An 18,557-nucleotide genomic window follows, 5' to 3' on the forward strand; every position below is an offset into this window, starting at 1 on the left:
GTGTTGATGAATAAATCTCTTTCAGTGCAAAAAGACTTTTCTAGAAAGTTATTTCAAATTTTAATCTTGGTACGTAGTACTTCTGGCTCACAACAACAATTTATGCGTCTCCAATTTTTTTTCAAATGAAATGTTAATTTTGGAACATATTAAATGAAATTCCATGGAAGCATTAGGTGCTAGGCATATTAAGCTTTTCGCAGTAGTTACGAGATGGGAAAGTTTAAACCAAAACTTAAGAGCAAATATTTAATTTTCCGCACAAATACTTCTTATTTAAATTCCATAGATAAGGTAAGATACTTTGGCAGGTCAATGAATCAGTTATAAAATAGATTTTTTCTGGAGAATGGGGAGGTATTATAATATGTGGATTAGACGCAATACTAATGAATCATTTCAAATTTTAAAATACATATTATAATGTATGCTTACAAGTATTTTCTCGGAAACAGCTGACTATATTCTTATTGACTGGGTAAATTAGATATCAATTATCTGTTCACTACAGCGGCTGAACCAGTGTCGCAGACAGCAAACAAATGTATTGTAACAAATGATTTAAGATTTATATTTGACTTGTCCTATACTTGTAACACACCAGTCTCAGGACCAATAAAATTTATAATTATTATTATTAGCACCTTCAATGCTTCAACTCTGCCCTGCTCTAGCAATAGCCCTACAATGAGTGACATCACATGCTAGTGATCAGGCCTTCTCTCTAGGTGGCTGTGTTAGTGCCAAAGCCACCTAGAAAGAGGCGGCTATGGCAACAATGGGACATAAAAATCTGGTGCGTAAAGGTAATAAAGTCATCAATTTATAAAAAAAAGGAGCAACATTTGTACTTTTTTTTATAATGAACAAATTATTGAAAATGAATTATTTTTTCACAGTAATTCATCCCCCTGTTATCAACCAAATTCTTCTGATAGATTATGATTTTGGGTTAGCTTCAATGACCCCAATCAGTACACATAAAATTCCCATTGCTGAAAATTCAAGAATAATTCGTTGATTTCAAGGTTTTCAAGTGTCCATGAGCACTCAGTTTATTATTACTGCACAAAATGCAATATGTAACATTTTTAACTAGACAAAGCCTCTTTTTGCTTTGTACCACTTCCTTCAGATGAAACTTCACGGAAGTATTCCAACACTTCTTTTAGATTAAGGTCCAATTGTTCACTTTTGGAAACATTGATAATTTCAAATAATGGGTCAGCAAATACAGATTTTCTTCCAATAACGATAACAAATGGATATCCACTTTTTCTTGCCTCTAGCACTCTCTTTCCGATGGTCATTGAACCTCTATCATCAACAATGATGTCACCACATAAGGAATTTATACAGTTTAATTCACTGTAAAGCTTATATGCTAACTGAGATGCAGATTCTTCCTTGCTTCCCTCCTAAAATCGAAAGGAAATAATCAATGAATATAAAGTATGGTAAAATGAATGTGCAAAAATAAGTTGGGATCAGGCATAAACATGTAACAGTATATCAAATACAACACAGTCCAACTCACATTAGTAAAAAATATTAATACCCAGCCAACACAAGGAATACAGATTTTTAAGCATAATGCTAAGTACATATTTCACGTATTATATACAATAATATTTTAAACAAGCCATAAACAATGGTTCTCTGGTTCAAGGCTTGTTCCTCTTTTTAAAAAATGTGGAGAAACTTATTTACCCTTTTATAATGCAATTCTTTTCACAAAACAATCTGGGTATTTAATATGAGGTCACATCTCTAAATGTTACCCTATAGCGACCACTGCTTTTTTAATTTCTAGAAAATGAGGAATTACATTTAGTGATGAACATTGGCTATTATGATTAAAAATAATTTTTTCAACCATTTCTACCTCAAAACAAGGGGTAGCAGCAACATGATTGATCTGCCCTATCCACTCCAGTTTAAAGTAAATTACTATCAAGGATTGCACCGGGCTTCACAAATTGAACAGACACAAATACAAAAAAGACTGACTTCAGTCCATAAAATTTAACTGAATACGAATGTTGCTTGGAAGTTAAATAAGTGACCACCTGAATAATGGATCATTTCAAGCAGGGGCGCAGCTAGGAAATAAGGCTGGGGGGGTTTAGGTGCAACTAATACCGGGGTGTGTGGGGTATGGACTACCCACCAGGATAAGCAGTAAGTACGAGATTAATAAATTGCGGAATTTTAAGATAAAAGGTTCAAAAAAGTGAGTTTTAGGCTTTCTGAGGGATATTTTATCAATCCTAACACTATTCTATTACTGCTATCAATCCAATTAAGTAAAATGTATTGAACTTAAAAATTTCTCTGAGCTCTGGGGGGGGGGGGGGGGTTTAACCCCCTAAACCCCCCTCGCTACAACACTGATTTCAAGGGCTCATTTGCAAAGGAATGATTCATTTCCATTGCCGTTGTTGATGCCTTGAACAATGACTGACTCATATTGCTCAGTCTATTTGAAGATTCTAAAGCTATACCATTATGGTCATTTCAAAATACAGAATAACCCCCCTGAACATATGTTACATTGACATTTATAAGCAGTAGAAACAAAATAAATGCGAATTTATCATAACTCATGAGCTTGGGGGAAAATGGCAACTTTTCTGAAAGGGGTTCTACAAATGGAGGTGTTTCTGAAATTGATATAGAAAACAGAGGGTTGCATTGCTGCAGGATGAGCAATGTGTTCACACTGATTGATCACATGAGCCCATGAGTGTGTTTAAGAGTCTCCCTTTCCGAGCGGATTGGGAGACTTGACGCGGATTCTACGTCACTTACTATCGGCGAGGCAATCCGTGCGTTTCAGACTTGCTTCCTAATGACTCAAGGAAGGCTTTTCTATAGGATAGAAGTCGATTGGGCTAGAGGTGCCGGAAAGTCACTTCGGTTACGAATGGTGATCTGTTATGATGCTGTTTTTTTTATTAATTATTTGGCTCTGATAAAATAATACCACTTTATTTCATGAGTGCTGATATATGTGGATGTTCTGATTGAGTAATATAGGTGTAAGTGAATTTAATTATCATGTAAATTAGACAATAAATGCGCAGACTGTATCACTCTCGGCTCAAGTTTGTTTGTACGTTATTTGGACGAGTAATTTGGTAAAAAGAACGTTAAACAAGTTGGAATGCATGGCGTAATGACTTACAAATAAGTAGGTAGCATAATGAATTGGAAACGTGTCTGTGGGTTTGGAATTATAACAATTTGTCTAGTTTGATATGATTGTGTACGTGACTTGGCATCGTAGTTACATTGAAATAATACGTGGTTATATACCTTATACAGTTAATTCCATAGTGTACATCGTAAATATTCGTTTTAATATGAAATATTAGTTCAAGCATAACGGGAATAGCCACGGTAAAAACTATACAGAGTCACCGTCACGCCATCTTGTCAGCTATAGTCCACAAATTTCCACGTTCCCATGAAAAGCGTTGATGGCGCAATTGGTTGAAGTAAAGTACTCGCCTATATACTGAGGGCCACGTGTTTGAAACCCATAGAGAACATTAATTTTTTTTCTCTCTTGAATTTTCGCACAGTGAAATATAATTTAGAAGATATAATATAAGGTGCCACATTAGTGACTGTTTGTCATTTTGTCCAATTAAAATGGTGTTATAAAATGAACGGAGTAAGTGCATAACAGATAGCAATCTAACCACATTATTTTTTGTTTATTTTAACCAGCATAACTCAAACCATTGATAATAATACCATTTGACCTAATTTAATCACTGCGCTTCCTTCCAGCATACCTCCACTTTTACGGAAAATTTGTAGGATGTTTATGGCATATCATGAAGACCATAACATTATTGAAGAAGGTCAAGACTCATATTGAAATGAGATACATAATGATAATATGACAATTTGGTTAAACAATTGAGTAAGTAAACCATATGTTATCGGAAAAAAGGATGGATTTCATGACTACATGTATTTTAGTTCTTATGATACATGATCGTAACAATCAACCATGCTCTCAAGAGACTGAAAGAACAAACGCGTTTCACATTTAACTTCATTCCCAAAATTTGCACAAAACGACAGGGGATTACAATAAAAAAACTACTAATGAACAATTATAAAATAATTTTACCCCGCAATAACAATAATAATAATAAATTCGTCCATTATGTGACAATCTATCAATTAGTGCTTATGTATGCTCATATATACCTCTCGCCTCCATTGTGAAGTGTCAAACCTATGGGAGGTTGTTTTCACTGCTCACTTGTCTCTTGAAAATTGTGACGTTTTATCGTTACCCGTGTACGATGACTATTGACATCATGACAAAAGCTGAACCCTTTCCGATAGTATGTGTGAAATGCACGGAAGACGAATGTAGGATAGGTTCCCGATCGACTCGGACTGAATCCGTTTCTGTCGCCGCCAATCCTATGAGACTCCCTCCTCTCCAGACCTGGAACCAGGCAGGCAAGGCAGGAGGGCACATGCCCTAAGTGGCAGATTTCAGGGGGTGGCAAAACTTGAATAGTTAATTAAAACAGTTATTTAATTTTTCTCGTTAAACTATTTAACAATAATTATTAATCAATAAATTATTAAACAATAATGCAAATTAATAATGCTTCTTAATAGCAAACATACAATGCGTAATTTCTACTGTCCAAAAAAATGGCTTACGGGTGTGTTATATATATACGGGTGTTAGTGGTGGGGAGGGAGAGAGGATGGCAAACAGATTTTTCCCCCGACCAAATTCCTAGTTACGGCCCTGCATGAGCCATTAATAGAACAGCTGCAGTGGACTCCTGTTGGGACATTTTTGAAGGGACAAAAAATTCTGACTGAGGTAACAACTAAGGCATGCCCATAACAAATATAACCCCTTGCACGACTGACTCACTCACTGACGGATACAAATTCCCAACCACTTCAAGAGGAGCTGGAGAGTTGAAATTTTGCAAGGAAGAGGGGAAGCAAAAATGATGTGGAGGAAAATTCTAAAAACCTGGACTTGGGCACTCTTTGCAATAGGATGCCTTAACCCTTAACCTGCTCCCTCCGTCTATAAGCGATCTCCTTAGTAGAGTGCTCCCATCGTCTATTGATGATTTGAACTAGGCTTCTACTCTCTGAGTCCATAGGTGCTTAGAAGTTCTTTTGACAAGTAGTTGTCATGCGGACATCTTTTACTCCTCTTTTTATTTTTATTGCCCTTTAGTAGTCGCCAGGAACCCTCAATAGCCTATTTCAGCTTATTTGCACAGTTGAAGGGTTAAGCATCATTGAACATGCTGGCATCTTCTGATAATGTACCCTGACCCCCTCCATTATGAATTTCGTGGACTTAAGAATGAAAAAAATACCTGATAACATATTTTTAGCCCCCTGCTGGGGAGGCCTATATTCAGACTTCATTATCAGAAGGTTTCATTAATATAGAGGTTTGCAATAAGAGATTTTTCTCAATGTATTGTACATGGGAACGGCCTGGGAGTATGACTTTGACATCACCAAGTTTTTGTAAATTTTTACATTATGGAGGTTCGTAATATAGAGACTATAATGTATTTTTGTCACAGTCATCCCGCAATGGCAAGCTTAAGCATTACAAGTACCTTTACTTCCTTTGAAGATACAATTTTAATTACCTTAGGTGTAATTATACAGACAGTGTACGGAGCTAAGGATATGGGCCATCGGATTTCATCATATGGTGAGAGGGTTTCAATGGCAGCAGCCAAAATACGAGTCATCCCTAGTCCATAGCTACCCATCTGCAATGGAGTGGTTTTACCATCAATGCCCTTGAATGTTGCTTCCAACGGCTCAGAGTATCTTGATCCCAGTACAAAAGTGTGGCCAACCTAAAAGAAAAGTTAAATTATGTATTTCTACCTCATTGTAAGAAAACTATGCATAAATACATACTATGCTATAAATCTCCAAAGGGCATCTCACATTCACAGCATAGAAAAGGTTGGTCAAGAGTGAGTTTTTAATCTCAGATTGGAGAGACATCTTGATAACTACTGCATACATGAAATTTGGCACAAAGGAAGAAAACAACTTTAGTTATACTTCATTCAGTACCAAAAAAATTTTAAATTTTCATATTTTTATCACAGCCCATAGATCTAAACATACATCTAAATTAATTTCATGGGGTTTCAGTAATACTTTACAAATTCATACTGCAAAATATTTATATATCAACATACATAGTTGATAAAGAGAAACTAAAGTCAGTTCACAAAGTTAATTTGAAAGGTTCAGTACCCAATAAATTAGGTATGAGTCTGAGAAGAGAAGATAAGATGAATTATCTTGATCGAAGAGCATACGTAAATGTCAAACCAGCCTATACTCCACTGACTGTGGGTCCTATAGCTAGAATAATTGGAAGGGTATGATGATAGGCCTAATCAGAATTTAATTGGATGTTTAATCCAAGACCAGGAGTGATGTTGATGCAAGGCTTATACAGTCATATATTCTGAGCTTCCACTGCATTGTTTGATGCCTGATGATAACTCTTTTGCCAGTATGTAATCCTTCAACATCTTCAGGAGAGAAGTGGATTTTGATGCAAAATGTGCGTATTTTGGTTTGGCGTGGTTTCTGTGAAGAAATTCTCTTACAAGCGACGGGGATCAAGTAGCCTGGCACTCTATTGAAGTTTCTTGCCATTAAGACAATTGTTCCATAGCCACTATGAATGATGAAAATAGGAAGAATGCAATGGTCAACATCAAAATTAGCACCTCAATAAATAAAAGGGTCACGGAATAGCCAAAAAAAAGTTAGGAGAGTAAAATTGATCTTGCTGCAAACTCCCCAATTTGCACAACATGAGCATTATGCACATAAGTCAGTTTGAAAGTGTATGGGAAGAGCGTGAATTTTTTCCCAGTGTTACTTCTTTCTCACAATGACAATGTATGGATTACCGAGTTTGTAGTAAAAAGAAACTTAAAATGACTTCCATCACCAATTTCTTAAATAGTTGATTGCAAGGGCGGATACAGGATTTTTTTCTGGGGGCACATGGGTCTGCAAGTCATTGGTCCCCTCATATTTGGGATGAAGAACAACATACAACAATTACGGTATTAAATACATTCCTCATCTCCATATTCTTAAACACAAAACTAAACGACATTAATGATAATGGGACCATATTAAAAACCTTGTCAATTTTTTAAATCCTTAAGAGTGCGGTACGTTTTCATTCGTTTTGCGTGCTGACTGCGGCATTTACCCAAAATTTTTATTGATACCTGAATATCTTGCACTTGGACACTTTCCCTCCCCATAAGGATCGCTAAAGGGCTTAACTCTAACCATAGAGTAAGTATATTCTTATATATATATATATACTTACTCTATGCTCTAACATACCAGCCATTATGGCAGGGGGTGCCCCATGCACAGAGGGTCTCTGTGACTCTTCTGCACTGGCTTGCCGCTAAAATCGTGAACTCCCGCAGTCTGAGGGTTAAGCATCTGGGGGAGCAGGTGCCCCCCCAAAATCTACCAATGGTTGATTGTGAGAGTTAGAAAAATAAAGAAACCCATATTTTTCAGTTTTTAAAGCTATTGCCATCCTCTAAAACTATTCCTAAGAAAAAAATCCAAGCATCAACCCTTTCACAAAAGCTGCTGACTTCATAAGTTCCTGCCAAGCAAGTCACTGATGCTCAGGCATTTTAAGGCTTAGTTTGAACTCTTGGGAACAACTCACTCCCTCAGTTAGAGATTCACCCTGAATCAGTAAATGAACTGGTATACCAATGGCATCCCTAACCTATGAAATGGGCAACAAATTCCATTATTTCTTTTTTTATATTTTGCAATTTGAGAGAATGAGGATGATATTTTTTCATCATAATTGATCTCTCCCATCCACCAAATTATTTTAAAGAATTGCAATTTTGGATTGTGGTGCACAACTCCATCATGCCAATAAGCACAAAAGAATTATGACCAAAAACTTAGCTAACAGCAATAGCAAAGTGCAACCACTGCTAGAAATTAATAGCTATCATACAATAAATGAGAAAAAGCAACACTTACTTCAATGCCATTTCTTTCTGTCATTTTTCTGCCCTTACAGGAAGGACAAGTTTCTTCCTTGAATGTTTCCTTATTTGCACCATAATTACATGTATCACAGAACATCAACAAGTCTTCTCCAATGTTAGCTAGAAAGTGGTACTCATGTGATAATGAACCACCCATAATTCCATTATCAGCAGCCACTAAGTAGAAAGAGAGAAAAATCAAATCGCAAAGCCAAGACCATGCCAGTCATAATGACCAGAATTAAAAGTTCCTGCTGTGCTATGACAGTTGTAGTGACCTGCCTATGAAAGCTACAAAATCCCAGTGGATTTCTGATGCCATAGGCTGACTTGTTAGGCATGGATTGTGACTAAGTGGTCATCAAAACCTTAGTATTTGAAAACAGATTAAAATTCATTTTAGATTCAATTGCAATGATATTTCTAAGTTCCAGGAACCAATCAACACCTAATGATAAAATACCAATTGCATCACAGAAAATATGTATGCACTAAAACATCATGGAATCCCCTGACCTCCCTTCGTCAGTAAATAAAGTTGAAACTGCTAAGCAAACATTTTGCTCAATGAATGTAAAGCAGAATTGAAATCAGTTGTTCCCAATGATTTTTTTAATGGACAAATACGTCGAAAATTAAATTATTTAATTCAACAATAGAAGTGCACATATCAAAATTTATCAGTTTTTATGGTTTCTGACTCAAGAAGTGTAAGGAATTAGATATAAAAAATTGAAAAATTACCTTTTCTCCACTGATTGTGAGTAATTGTCTTGGTAGAACACAATTAGGACATACATTTTGGCCAAATTAAGGGCATTGAGAGATCCTCCAAAAAAAACTTTTTAATGCTTCATTACTTATAATTTTATATATTGCGTTTTTTATCGTTATGCAATACTTCATTGCATTGGATTCATCTCTCTAACCCTCATACTCTAGGATTCACTACACAAAAAGATCAATGCTATCATTTTCTATGTATGCTTGGCAGCAGGGAGGAAACATCATGTCCATAAAAGTTATAAAAAATATTTTTAATACATAATATAAAAATAAAATACATTTGCCCAAATTAATGCTAACAAAAATAATGGATGGAACACTCAATCAATTTAAGATGATAGAAATCATGCACAGGAATTACCTTTTACATACGGTACCCCAATCACATCAAAAATCTTATCATAAGTTTGACATACTTCAGCATAAGTGTTTTCGGCAGCTGACAGTGATTGGTCAAATGTATATAAATCTTTCATCAAAAATTCTCTGCCTCTTAACATGCCAAATCTAGACTTCTTCTCATCACGAAATTTACTGGATATCTGGTACAAACGGATAGGTAATTTATGATGAGATACTGGTGAAATAGAAGCGATTAATCCAGCTATTGCTTCTTCATGAGTCTGCAAGTCAGGAAAAATCATTGCTTATTAAAAGCAGAAACGTAGCACTTTGTAGCAATGCTCGTGATTTATTAGAAACTGAAGAAGAATTATAATTTACTTACAGGGCTTAACAGGTAATCTTTGTTATGGCGATCTTTCAACTTATACAGCTCTGCACCAGCAGTGTGCCATCTACCTAAGCAGTGGAAAAAAGGATTATTACAAAGGAAAATTGACTTAGAGCATGAATTTTAATAGAAGATATAGATCAATTTGGCTTTCAAATAATAATTAAGGCTATTACTTTCAGGATTAACTTCAGTCATAACTTCCTCTTTTTTTCATCACTAGGAAATGCATACATATCTATAGACACCTCTATTTTGTTTATATATAGACACCTTTATTGCTTTTTATTAATAAGGTAGAAATAGCAGTCGCAATTTCACACAGTATTTGCTCTGCCGGTTTCAACATTTACACATCATTATCGTGAGCTGTCTGAATAAAGAGCAGCTGGCCAGCTATATACATTACTGAAAGGTGTAGGTGGAGTAAAATTTAGAAGAAGGAATGGGGGGTATAGGTTGGGGACTCATTTACCTGACAGAGGTCTAATAAGGATCATCGGACAAGGTTTTTAAGGGGGTGGAGCTCTCATCTCAAGGAAAGGTGAATTCACTGTCATTAATTAATTCATGCCATTAATGATATGAAAAAAGTGGTATTTATTTGTTGAGATGTAACACAAATGGTTTTAATTGCTGTAATGTTCGCCAGAATGAGAGGAAATTTTATTTAAGAATTGATGAATTAATATAATTTTTTTTTAACTGTGACAACAAATCTAAGTTTGCAAAACATTGATATAATTGTGACAATTCATCTGAGTTTAGCTTGGAAATTTTAAATATAATTGACAAAGGTAAAAAAAACTGGATTCTGTGGAAAATTTTGAAATAAGAGTGCATTTTGAGTTGTTTGGAGTAAGTCTGGTTCATGAGGTGGTACGATGAACTCACCTTTCCTTATGATGAGAGTTCCTCCCCCCTTAGGAGTATGCTTAACTATGAATCTTCCAAGAATTTGGGGGAAAGGATTTGAATCCCTATTTGACCCACTCACCTGCTCGCTACAGCCTTCACCTGTGGGAATAATGCTTCTCTATTCTACACCCTCCTTGAATATTTTTCGGTAGTCGCTTCTATTGGAATTAATATTTTAAATTATTATTGTGTGTCATATAAAGTAGCCAACTTTTCGCCATTCTTTTGTTTTGTCCCAGAACTCTTCTTCAGTTAGTTGAGCAGGGTCGCGGTACACTTCAAGCGCCTCAGGTCGGTCCGTTTCACGCTTTGGAGGGCTCTGAAGCACAGAAGGTGGGGCCCGGGAGCGAGCATAAATTATCAAGTTTGATTTACATGAAGTGTTTGGAGCGAATGCGATATATCGTTTGCAATCATTCGAGAAATTGCACCAATTTCCCATGATATTATCACGGTTACTATGCACCGCTGAGATAAATAAATAAAGCTGTGGAATAGAAGACATTACCCTCGTTGCTGAGAAAGGTTTTGGTAAATAATTGAAAGTAATGGAGAGAAAAATGCTATTAAATGTGGATGCCCGATCGGTTAAAGGAAGCCGCCATGCCGTGAAGGGCCGTCAAAATCTGCAGAAAGTAAGTGAATAGAAACGATGAATTATTTCAAGAGATGTTAATGACTTTAGCGTTATAGCGATTGATGATGTTTCTATTTAATAGTGTGTTTACTGTGACGATACTTTAGTTTATTGAATTAATTAGCTTAAAAGTCCCTAAAGTAACATTATTTCCTGTGGTAATCTCTATCAATTCATTTTTCCCAAGCAATGCCAAAGAAGAGGCGAGTCGATGTAATAATTGAGGAGTTCATTAAAAATATCAACCAGGAAAAGGAAAATAACAAGCGGGAGCGCGAAAGAGAGAGGGAAGAAAGAAAAAAGGCGACGGAGGAGAGGGAAAAAATTTATATGAAGAGAAGCGGCAAAGGCTCGAGGAGAAAATGGAATTGCAAAGAACAGTGATAGATTTGATGAAGAAACTAATTTTTAAAAATCAGTGACATTTTTTAATTGGGTGTTCATAATATTTTTCACGTAATTGATATGAAATAAGTAAGAAGAGTTTCAATGCATTTTTATGATAAGTTCTTGTAATTTGTTATTGTATTATAATTATAATGTATTTTATTTCTTAGATATATATAAATGTAATTAATTCTGAGGTAATTCATTATTATGATTCTCTGCCTTTTATTCACCCCTCTCATCCTAATTATATTTTCATTAAATTTAATCGGTACTCTTTCCACGTCAATTGGAGCTACATCGGGCACTTCGCCTCCACTTTCTTCACAATTATTATGGAGTGCACAATAAGCCAAGATGAATACCGTTATCTTTTCCACATATAATTAATTACAATTTGTCTCTTACTTTTTTATCATTAATTACTTTTCGAGCCTTCGAAAACTTAGCATTGAAGAGTTTCTGACGCAAAGTCATCCCGCAGTGTAGTTCATCTTTTCGTTTCGCATCAAGACCCGTAAAATCTCTGAATAGTACCATCAAATGTTCATTGATTCCATAAGCAGAGTCTGCAATGATGTGGGTATCATTGGGAAAGAATTCCTCTTGATGGCTCAAATGTAAGAGAGCCGTGATTTCTTTAACACCCACACGTCATGGACGGTAGCTGCATTTCCCGCCACACAATTGATTTATTATTTTAAATAAGATCAGGCTTATCGATGACAATATTTGAAATTACTTGAGAACATTAGTGCACTGTAATTCCCCACCACATTTTCTACGTATGATAGAATCCGTGGCTTCCATGCCAGATTTCCCCTCGCCTCCATTATTTTAATGGCATAAATTACTAATAAATCCACCTCATCGACGTTTCCCAATTCCTCCTCACTCTCACTTGTACTAGTGTCATCACTCGTATCCGATTCGCCATCAAAAATATTTGTTAGCAATTGGAAAAAAACATTCCATTTCCGAGCGATTGAAGGTAAGATCGAGATGTGTGATTGAAAACATGTTTATAAACAAACTCTTTCACTCAACAACTCCCTAGCAACCCAAGTCGAAATGCCCACCGTTCTGAAATGCCGGTCCGTTTCTCCATCTTGCTTGAAGCGCTTCAAAGCGAAGGAATGAAACGGACCGGCCTTTAGAGTGGTGACGCTTCAAATCGCTTGAAGCGTGAAACGGACCGTGACCCAGTTGAGTGTACAACGAGTGATGTGCAATGGCGTGTAATATAACAGGTGCTATTTTGAATTAAAGCGCTTTTGACATGAAATGTGAGTTGTTTTCTGATAGCTTCAACAAGGTAAAATAAACATTACAAATTATTTATTACAGAAAACGAGAAATGATTGGTTCAAAATACCAGATAATTCATTCACTTATGCAACACAAGAAATATGTAAACTTATTGTAAAGGGCAAAGAAAAGTTTATAAAAGAAAATAAGACTTACTAATTCACTTAAATAGCTACCACCAACATCAGGTGAAAAGAGGACAGGTGTAACCTATGAGATGACATGACTGCATGGAGGGAACATCTAGGGGTTTAAGAGGGTTTGGAGGGAGAAAGGATAGAAATTAATTTCTGCCCTAATAATAAATACCAGATGTTGATATTTATCTACATCTGACATTTATTATTGGGGGGTTTGAGCGGAGAGCTGCATCGAACCAATGGGAATCCAAGGAATGTTGATCGGGGATGATAGACATTAGGATATATTTAAATGTTCACAAAATATTTACATCCATAATTATATTGTTGAAGTTAACGTCAAAAAATATTTCACGATTTTCCCTGACGTTGACGGGCAGCTGAAGCATATGACGATACGGAAAAAAATCGGGAGTAAATGAGCTCGTCCAATAGTTAATGTTGATGTATTAACTGATTTTGCTAATTGACACAGATGAAGCTGAAAATGATACCTGCCCGACTTAATCCATAGTTGAGCATCAGTCATCGTAGGTAGTAAAATCTTTTGGGCGTTCACCTGAGCCATCAGCTTGTCCACTATTTTCGTTAATTTATCTAAAGCTCTGACTCCAAGAGGTAAAATTTGAAACATTCCATTGCCACTGAGCCGAACAATTCCATTTTCTACCATAAGCTGCAATAAAAGTGTGAACGTTAAAGACATTGAAAGGTGAAAACAAACAAAGAAAACTCCCTGAGATGGGAAAATAATTTACATGAGTCTCACCTTTTGGCTATTCGACAGAAGATTGTCGGGCTTCAAATTAGCATTTTTTGGGATAACTTTTAACGGCTGAAATAAGCCAGACAATTTCTGAATTTTCCAAGGCATTTTTCAGAATATACAACACTATTCTATAGAGACATTTATCGTGAGGCACGATTGATCTGGTGACTTCTCCACGAATTCTTCCAAATGTTGCGCTCGCTTCGAGCCAGGTTCAAATTCTAATTTCTTTTGTTAAGGTCGTGCATGGATATAGAAAAGAGGACCGCAACGCCGCGGCGTTGCGGTCGTCCTTGGTGGACCATTTAATGTAGTTACAATTTAATCCGTAAGTCAACGTTCACGAATCACCACTTAAAGATATTTTTCTTTCGCTAACCTACAAAAATCGTGTGACAAAAACGGTCCTCAGTTATAAATTAATATATTTCCACAAAATATTTTTTATTCTGAAGCAAAATATACTCACTTTGCTTTTAAAGGTGTTAAAATTTAGTGCTGCCGTGGCGGCCATGACTGCGTTGAAAGAAATCATTGATGTCAGTCGTGTCGGTCATCTATGTTCTCATGATATTTGTTTACACGAATTGGAAGACAAAATAATTAGGAATGAGTGAAGCGGAATAGAATGATGGGTGGTAGCGGGAGGATGGGAATACAAATGTTTATTGTCATGCGGTAGTTGACTTTCCGGAACCTGTCAGTGTAAAAGACAAGACCTTTTATACCTTTATACAGTAGTTAGGAGCATAATTACGATGTCTTCGTTTACTCCTGGAACTGCTGCCCTCCCTACGTCTGAGGTAGAAATGACAATATCTTGCAGGTAAATTGTTATTCCGATCTCTTAAGGGAATATAATGGTCAATCAGTGAATATTCAGAGCTCTATTTCCATTTACGGCCTCACACTATCCACCTACTTACAGATCATTGCTGGGAATGGATGTTTTTTCTAAGTCAGATCCAATGGTAGTGGTTTACAATCAACCCTTCGGCGAGAGGAGATGGGTGGAATTTTTTCGCACGGAAACAATTATGAATTGCCACGATCCTGAGTTTACCAAGAAACTTGTATTATCTTATCACTTTGAAGAACAACAGCATTTACTGTTCAAAGTGTTCGACGTAGATTCATCGAGCTCCAACCTTGCTAATCATGATTTTCTTGGCATGGCGACTTGCACATTGGGTCAGGTTAGTATTTTTATAATCCCTTGAGTCTTACAGTGGTTTCAAAGAATAGTTATTATTTTGATAACATTTGGAAAACAAAGCATCAGGTACGTGGTCGTGCAACTTGTGATTCTATAAAATAAAATAAGTCGTGCGAAAAATCCACAGAGAAAAAATCATTCGCCTTGACCGGTATTCGAACCCGGATCCCTCGATTTCTAAGTCATCTTGTATCTAGCAATACCCCTCAAAATGTTATGTATAGTCATGTTTTATGTATTTATTTTAATATTATGCGCGGGCGATTGCTATTTAAAAGTTCATTAATTGCTACTCTTGATATGATAAAATGTATAATCACAGTGATTTTCCATGTGGTAAATATTATGCATTGAAAAAGGTAAAGCAAAGGCAGAAAATGAAAATCGGATTTGTGCATAAAACATCCAAGGACTAATATATTAAAACTATGGACGAATGAGGTAAATATCCTATATTGAAAACTGATATAGACTTGAGCAAAAAAAATCGAAGCAATCAATCTTAATTGATATTTATGTACTTAGAATGTAGTTAAAATAAGTTTGCCTCCCATGTATACCTGGTAGATTATGGTCATTCTCAAATTTTGGGAGTTTTCCTGCAATTTATAAGGTACAAAATTCATTAAATTACCTTGGATACTTTACTTTTAAAACATTTCTTTAAGCTTCATCGTTTGCAGCTACAATACCAGATGATAATAAATCCTCGTCTTCCTGAAAAACTGTGGATGATGGTTGCTTACAATGAAATTTTCAGTATGCTATGTTCACTTAACTCCCATTTTTTCAAGGATATGCATAAAGTTTTTATCTATTTATAGATATATATATAATATATATATATATATTTTATATAAAAGAGGATGTCTGTTTGGTCTGTCTGCTATGCATTTCCATACGACTGCGTAGAATGCGACCAAAGTTAGTACATTGGCATATCTTATATTCCTGAACTCCATAGTGTTACTTTCGGTTGCTTCTGACACATCCTATGCGTCATTTTCTCATTACTGTTTGTTACATCAGGTGATACAATTTCTGTGGTTGGACTTCCTGCCAGGTTCACACCTCGTGACATGATCGTAGGGAAAACATAACTCAAAGGATTCTACACTTAACTAATTATCCTCTTGATGCAAACCTTTCAACTGCGGTATGTGCTCACACATCATTTTTGGCCTACGCACACACAAGGATCAATGTTGTGGAGCGGAGTATATGCTGATATCCTGCTCGGTATATGGAAATAATTTTTTTTATTGTTTGTCGTTACGTGCCTATACCATCACCAACTTTGTTAATTTACCAAAAAATCCTGCCATGTGACCATGGATTCCAAATTCCAAGTTTCCCAATTCTCTGGATACTGTCCTTCCCGAGCAATGCCAGGTGGCCTGCTAGTTAAAAATTATTTATTCTTAATTTAAGTACTATAGGGTGGGTGGCTAGTTACAGAAATTGCCAAGTTTTACTTAACATTGCCCTATTTTTGGAAAAGAAACTGAACTTTTGTTCAGGATAAAAGGACAAAAATTTGTAGTAGGTTTTCCAACCTGCTAAAAGTGATCATGAGTCATTATCAGTAGTCAACAATCCTAAGATTGGTTTGACGCAGCTCTCCATTTCTCTCTCTTATCCGCTAATCTCTTCATAGCTACATTTTATTCTCTTTTACATCCTTTATAACCTGTCCTATATAACTCATTCGGGGCTTCAACGATTGTCTTCATCAAACCATCGTGCCTCAAAATGTGGCCAACTAAGTTGTCCCTTCTTCTGCTTAATGTTTTTAGGAGGCTTTTCTTTTCTCCTATTCTCCTTAGCACTTCCTGGTTACTCACACGGTCAATCCATTTTATCTTCATCATTCTTCGGTAGCACCACATTTCGAATGCTTCCACTCTTGACTTCTCTGCTGCTGTCAACATCCAAGCCTCGCTTCCATAGAGAAACATACTCCATATGTAGCATCTGATGAATTGTTTCCTTACTTCTATGCTGGTATTTTCAGCTGTAAGAAGATTCTTCTTTTTGTAGAAAGCCCTCTTCGCCTGCGCTATTCTACTGTGTATTTCTTTCTTGCTCCGTCCATCGCTGGTAATTCGGCTTCCCAGGTAAGAGAACTCGTTCACCTCTTCAAGCTTATGCTGTCCTAGGTTGATGTTTGTTTTAACCTCCTCTCTTTTGCTGCAAACTAATATCTTAGTGATCATGAGTAAGTGAAGCAAAGTGTATCATCTAACTAAGCATTTCTCATTAGTGCTCTTTCTGTTCTCATTTTTTCATTTAAACCTGAAGTTCAGGTTTGATTTCCACCCACTCATCAGTGGGACGGCCGACACATGATACCCACAGTTCAAGTGTTTCCTATAGGAAATAGGTGTGTATATGCAAATCTGGCTGTGCTAATTTTGCTGTGTCTTAGGCCCACATTCATGGGCCATATTCCAAGACGTTCAACCTTATAAATCCCTCCCTACTTGATGAAAGGGCCCTACACACATTTAACAGTAATCTCATTACGCCTTCTCCCCCATCTACAGAGGCCATCTGCAGTGTTCAGGGTTGATTAAAGGGTTACTCTCCTACTTCTGTCTTTAGCCTCACCCCCTCAACTCCAAAGATATTTGAAATCCAGTTTAACAGTTGATGTCACTTGGGAGTGCCAGAGACACAAAAATTGTCTGAAATACCAAATTTTGAAAATAATTACGCTCATAAGTATGAGAGCATAACAAATTTCAAATAAGCCCTCCCTACTGATCCAAATTTCCTGCTTTTGAAGGTTGATTAAGTGGTATAAATGGAAGTTATTGTGAAATTTGAGTTTGAATCAATAAAAAGTAATCATGTTAATTTTAATATCTCTGTACCAATGAGAGGGCAGTTTCCATTTCCAGTTCCCTGGGAGAACTAGAGTTCTCAACTAGAATTAAGTCGATTCTACTCAAGAGGCATTATTGTATTACATTTATATTTTATTCAGACTGTAGTGTAAAACTTCTCACTAAGAATTATATTTTCCATTTTAAATAAGTGTTCTTGATGTTCAGTTTCTTCCATGGGGAGTCCTGGTATTCAAAAAAGTAGTCCTTACTTAATTCTTAAAACCTTAATGATTAATTTTTTTCTATCTTTTAGGTAATTTCTCGTGGCAAAGTTCAACTTCCACTATCCATGAGTTCAAATGAGAGTATGAGTAGACACTCAAATGGTTTTATCATTTTGAGTGCAGAGGAGTTGGTTGCTGTCAGAGACAATGTAATTCTTCAGTTTCGAGGACGGAAACTAGATAGAATGGATTTTTTTGGAAAATCGGATCCCTTTCTTTTATTTTCTAAGGTAAATTATTTTCTTGAATCTTATTCGTAAGTTGATTTTTTTTTCACTGTGGATGATGCCGTAGTATACTGGTTAGTGCGCTCGACTCTCAACCCAAAGGTCACAGAAAAATTATTTTCGAAAATAATCTTATTTTCTTGGTTTTGGCAAAATGAGATGGAAGGAAGATGACACTGACTTCAGGGTGATTACTTAAGATTTCAAAACTGTTTAGAG

The 18,557-nt window shown here is 36.1% G+C and overlaps 2 protein-coding genes across 5 annotated transcripts in view; one reads left to right on the forward strand and one right to left on the reverse strand.

Annotated features, from left to right (window-relative positions):
- Positions 1-1,021: 1,021 nt before the first annotated feature.
- LOC124155950 (probable proline--tRNA ligase, mitochondrial) lies at positions 1,022-14,008 on the reverse strand. Of its 3 annotated transcripts, none has more exons than XM_046530186.1 (7): positions 13,781-14,008; positions 13,506-13,687; positions 9,616-9,685; positions 9,250-9,511; positions 8,095-8,279; positions 5,670-5,885; positions 1,022-1,418 (listed from the first exon to the last, which is right to left on the reverse strand). In XM_046530186.1, exons 1-7 carry the CDS (start codon positions 13,883-13,885, stop codon positions 1,092-1,094), a joined length of 1,347 nt encoding a protein of 448 aa, XP_046386142.1. In that variant the 5' UTR covers positions 13,886-14,008; the 3' UTR covers positions 1,022-1,091. The 3 variants fall into 3 exon arrangements, with proteins under 3 accessions (XP_046386142.1, XP_046386143.1, XP_046386144.1); XM_046530187.1 differs by having other exon boundaries at positions 9,616-9,689; positions 13,510-13,687; positions 13,781-14,007; XM_046530188.1 differs by lacking the exon at positions 13,781-14,008 and having other exon boundaries at positions 9,616-9,689; positions 13,506-13,616.
- A 138-nt stretch (positions 14,009-14,146) lies between these two features.
- Positions 14,147-18,557, forward strand: part of LOC124155949 (copine-8-like) — a 30,044-nt gene continuing 25,633 nt past the window's right edge. Inside the window, exons 1-3 of one of the 2 annotated variants that reach the window (XM_046530184.1) lie at positions 14,147-14,606; positions 14,709-14,976; positions 18,141-18,341. In XM_046530184.1, coding sequence (XP_046386140.1) covers positions 14,539-14,606; positions 14,709-14,976; positions 18,141-18,341 — 537 coding nt within the window. In that variant the 5' untranslated portion in view covers positions 14,147-14,538. The remainder of the gene's footprint in view (positions 14,607-14,708; positions 14,977-18,140; positions 18,342-18,557) is intronic. The other variant, XM_046530183.1, reaches the window with a different exon arrangement.

This window comes from Ischnura elegans, chromosome 3, assembly GCF_921293095.1.
Source record: "Ischnura elegans chromosome 3, ioIscEleg1.1, whole genome shotgun sequence".
Classification (NCBI taxonomy): Eukaryota; Metazoa; Arthropoda; class Insecta; order Odonata; family Coenagrionidae; genus Ischnura; species Ischnura elegans.

Bases quoted from the DNA above. Each gene is read 5' to 3' on its own strand.
- LOC124155950 (XM_046530186.1), bottom strand. From the start codon at position 13,885: ATGCCTTGGAAAATTCAGAAATTGTCTGGCTTATTTCAGCCGTTAAAA. The intron at 8,280-9,249 runs GTAATTCCTGTG...CTTTCTACTTAG, and splicing joins TGGGGTACCGTATGTAAAAG to TGGCTGCTGATAATGGAATT. The intron at 1,419-5,669 runs GTAATTAAAATT...TTTCGATTTTAG, and splicing joins TCTGTATAATTACACCTAAG to GAGGGAAGCAAGGAAGAATC.